Genomic DNA, 3,555 nt, shown 5'->3' with positions numbered 1-3,555 from the left:
TACATACATACATACATACATACATACATACATACATACATACATACATACATACATACATACATACATACATACATACATACATCGTCATACTTGCAGGGTTATGTGAGAGCTGGTGCTAATCTCCAGCTGTAATTGTGTGACTGAATATACTAATGAGACAAAAAATGGTTGAAGTAAAATCGTATTCAACACATTCAGTCTGAAAAACAGCTCATGCTAATGCTATTTTATGAGCTGTTACATCTTTGTCAGTTTTGCTTTAACTGCTGTTTCAGTAGAAGTAGTCTGAACATTTTCCATTTTGCCCATTCTGTTGCTGTAATTATTTGCATTCACAAATACACACAGTTCTGTGTCAATAAGTGTGCAATGCAGAAGAGATATGTAAGGGTTAATAAGGTAAAGTTACGTGAACCAGAATGGATTGTTAGAGACTGGAATGGTTCAATGAGCTATCCACAACAGGTAAGATAATGACTCTTAAAAACTTCTCAGAACTCCACCTAAAGTACCCAAAATATTGCTGAATATATGTCTGAAATGATGAATTAAATCAGAGGGATGGTGATTCATCTTCAGACCTCATCTCCAGTGAATCTTTTCAATTTTTAAAATCATCTCTGGTTTTCATTCACACACGTGACGTCATGACACAAAACACAAACAGCCAAAACTGACAAACCTCACAATCACTAAATAATATACCAGGCTTTCCACGTGCAGGCGGTGAGCTTATGTTCCTGGGGACGCCCACGCTCCTGAGAACTGGACTGAGGTAAAGAGAGATAGGAGGGAGGAGGGGGCAGTGAGAGGAGGAGGGGGGCGCACGCGTGGAGAGGGACGTGCATCAGTTCATTGGCGCTCATATGTGTAATTGTGCACACACAGACAGCAGGACTGACGTGAACTGGACCCCAGCGCGCACCCGTCCCGCCGCGGAGCCCCGTCCGGACGCCGGCCCGGTTCGGTCCGACCCGTGGGGGGTGAAACTTGGCTCTGAGCATGCGGAGCGACTGTGGGGCTGCAGGAAGGSACTGAGCGCAGTTTGGAGCACTCTTTAACCGTTTTCACCCCCTTTTCCCTCTCTCTCCCCACGGAGGATTTCTCTTCCCCCTCTCTGACTGATGATGGGTAAGTCTTTATGCTTTTTTTCTTCTTCACAATTTTAGTGACAGTTTCTCTCTTTATGCTCCTGTAGCCAAGATGACAGCTGTGATCAGCCTTAAATAAATGCCTCTTTATTGCCCTTAAAAAAGAAAAGAGAGGAGCTGTTTCTTTTCCTGTGCAAATTTATTTGCTTACCTTAAAAAAGTAGCAAACATCAGCCTGTTATTAATTCTTCATGAAGCAGGTCTCAGACATCAGAGCTGAAGCTGCTGCTGGCTGTGATCTCCTGTTTGAAGGATGAATGTCYTACCTTTACTCGTTAGGCAAAGAGTTTCTGAAGCCAAAGTCATGCCTTTGATTGCCTGTGCCCCGCTCTCTACCCCCCAACAGGTTCTGTGATGTTGGACTGGAGGTTCTCTTGTCTTCTTCTGCAGGCAGCTGCTTTGCTGCTGCTCAGCGAGGGGGAGAGGATGTGCCCCGCGAGTTGTCGCTGCGAAGGCAAGATTGCTTACTGCGAGTCTGGCGATCTCCAAGACATTCCAGTAAACATCACGACGGGATGCCAAGGACTGTCTCTGCGCTATAACAACCTGCTGGTGCTGCTGCCGTACCAGTTYGCCCACCTCAATCAGCTCGTCTGGCTTTACTTGGACCATAACGCCATYAGTGCCATAGACGCTCTGGCCTTCCGCGGCGTGCGCAGGCTCAAGGAGCTGATTCTCAGCTCCAACAAAATCACCCATCTGCACAACAAAACGTTCAGCGCCATACCGAACCTGAGGAACCTGGATTTATCCTACAATCAAATCCAGTCTTTGCAGCCAGGTCACTTCTACGGCCTGCGGAAGCTGCAGAACCTCCACCTTCGATCGAACGGGCTGAAAGAAATCCTCATTCGCACGTTTCTGGAGTGCCGCAGCTTGGAGTTTCTAGACTTGGGCTATAACCGCTTGCGCGGTTTGACCCGCACTACGTTTTTAGGGCTCTTCAAGCTGAGGGAGCTTCACTTAGAGCATAATCAGTTTTCCAGGATTAATTTCTACATTTTCCCACGCCTCACCAACCTCCAGACTCTTTATTTGCAGTGGAACCGCATCCGATCCATCAGCCAAGGCGTGGCCTGGACATGGCAGAAGCTTCAGAAACTGGACCTGTCGGGGAATGAAATCCAAACGCTGGACCCAAAGGTTTTCCAGTACATGCCAAACTTGGAAACCCTCAACCTTGAGTCGAACAAGCTGAGCAGCGTGCCGGTGGAAGCCGTGGCGGCGTGGACTTCTCTGACCACCATCAGCCTGGCCGGGAACGCCTGGGACTGCAGCGCCASGATCTGCCCTCTCATGGGCTGGCTCAGAACCCTCAGGGACCCCAAAGACATCAGTATGATCTGCAGCGGGCCCAAAGCGGTGCAGGGCGAGCGCGTGGTGGACGTGGTGAGGAACCACTCGATGTGCGTGGATGTATTCAGCCCGTTTTCCACCACCACGCTCGTCCCACTGAGCTCAGGTCACGCTGGGAGCAGCACGGCGTGGTCCTCTGGAGCTACGGAGCCGACTCCCACTGCGTCACCTTCCCCGAAATTAACCACCTCACCTGTCCGTCCAACTGGGACATACAGAAAGACATCAGCGCCCCCAGCTGTAAGCTCTACGCCTCCTTTCTCTGCTGAAAGCCCTACAAGCTTCATCCCAGAGCTACAGTTTGAACATATGGCTTTCCATAAAATCATTGCAGGCAGCGTAGCCCTGTTCCTGTCGCTGTCATTGATCCTGCTGGTTATTTATGTCTCGTGGAGGCGCTACCCTAACACCATGAGGCAGCTGCAGGAGCACTCAGTCAACCACAAGCGCAGGAAAAAGGCCCGCAAGCAGGAGCAGGACCTTAACTCTCAGCTGCAAGAGTACTATCTGAGTTATCATTCAAACTCAGAGACGCTGGATGCCTTGGTGACCGAGAACAGGCCGTGCACGTGCACTATATCCGGATCCATAGAATGTGAGGTGTGAGCGCTCCCGCCTTTGAGACAAACGGCGGGTTTTGCCAAGCGGAGATAAAGAGGTTTTATCTCTGATGTGGGATGATAAATTCTGCTGCACTAAAGGAAGTACTTGGAGGCTCTGCACAATGTAATTATGTGCACAGAAAGGATGATTTGAATGCAGAGATATATTGGGAGAGAGCTAATTATCATTCTGATTGACAAGAGAACAGTGACGGGGTTCATCGAGGTTTGCTATCTCTGATCCAAACTCCTGACAGTACAAGTCAGCTCTGCTGAGAGACTGGCCTTATTCTGAGTCAGATTACATCGCTATGAGCCATTTTTTACATTCTAGTTTTGTTCTTACTCTGTAGTCTGTGAAGCATTCAGGATGTGTGTGTGTGTGTGTGTGTGTGTGTGTGTGTGTGTGTGTGTGTGTGTGTGTGTGTGTGTGTGTGTGTGTG

General features: G+C 48.8%; 1 protein-coding gene across 1 annotated transcript; it reads left to right on the top strand.

Moving 5' to 3' along the window:
* The first annotated feature begins 871 nt into the window (after positions 1-871).
* lrrtm4l2 (leucine rich repeat transmembrane neuronal 4 like 2) lies at positions 872-3,529 on the top strand. Its single transcript, XM_014021375.1, has 2 exons — positions 872-1,134; positions 1,501-3,529. The coding sequence occupies exons 1-2, from the start codon at positions 1,128-1,130 to the stop codon at positions 3,114-3,116; spliced, it is 1,623 nt and encodes a 540-aa protein (XP_013876829.1). The 5' UTR covers positions 872-1,127; the 3' UTR covers positions 3,117-3,529.
* Positions 3,530-3,555: the final 26 nt, after the last annotated feature.

Source organism: Austrofundulus limnaeus, unplaced genomic scaffold (assembly GCF_001266775.1).
Source record: "Austrofundulus limnaeus strain Quisiro unplaced genomic scaffold, Austrofundulus_limnaeus-1.0 Scaffold289, whole genome shotgun sequence".
Lineage (NCBI taxonomy): Eukaryota > Metazoa > Chordata > Actinopteri > Cyprinodontiformes > Rivulidae > Austrofundulus > Austrofundulus limnaeus.
Note: the sequence above shows the minus strand (reverse complement) of the source record. Positions and strands in the feature narration are given on the sequence as shown.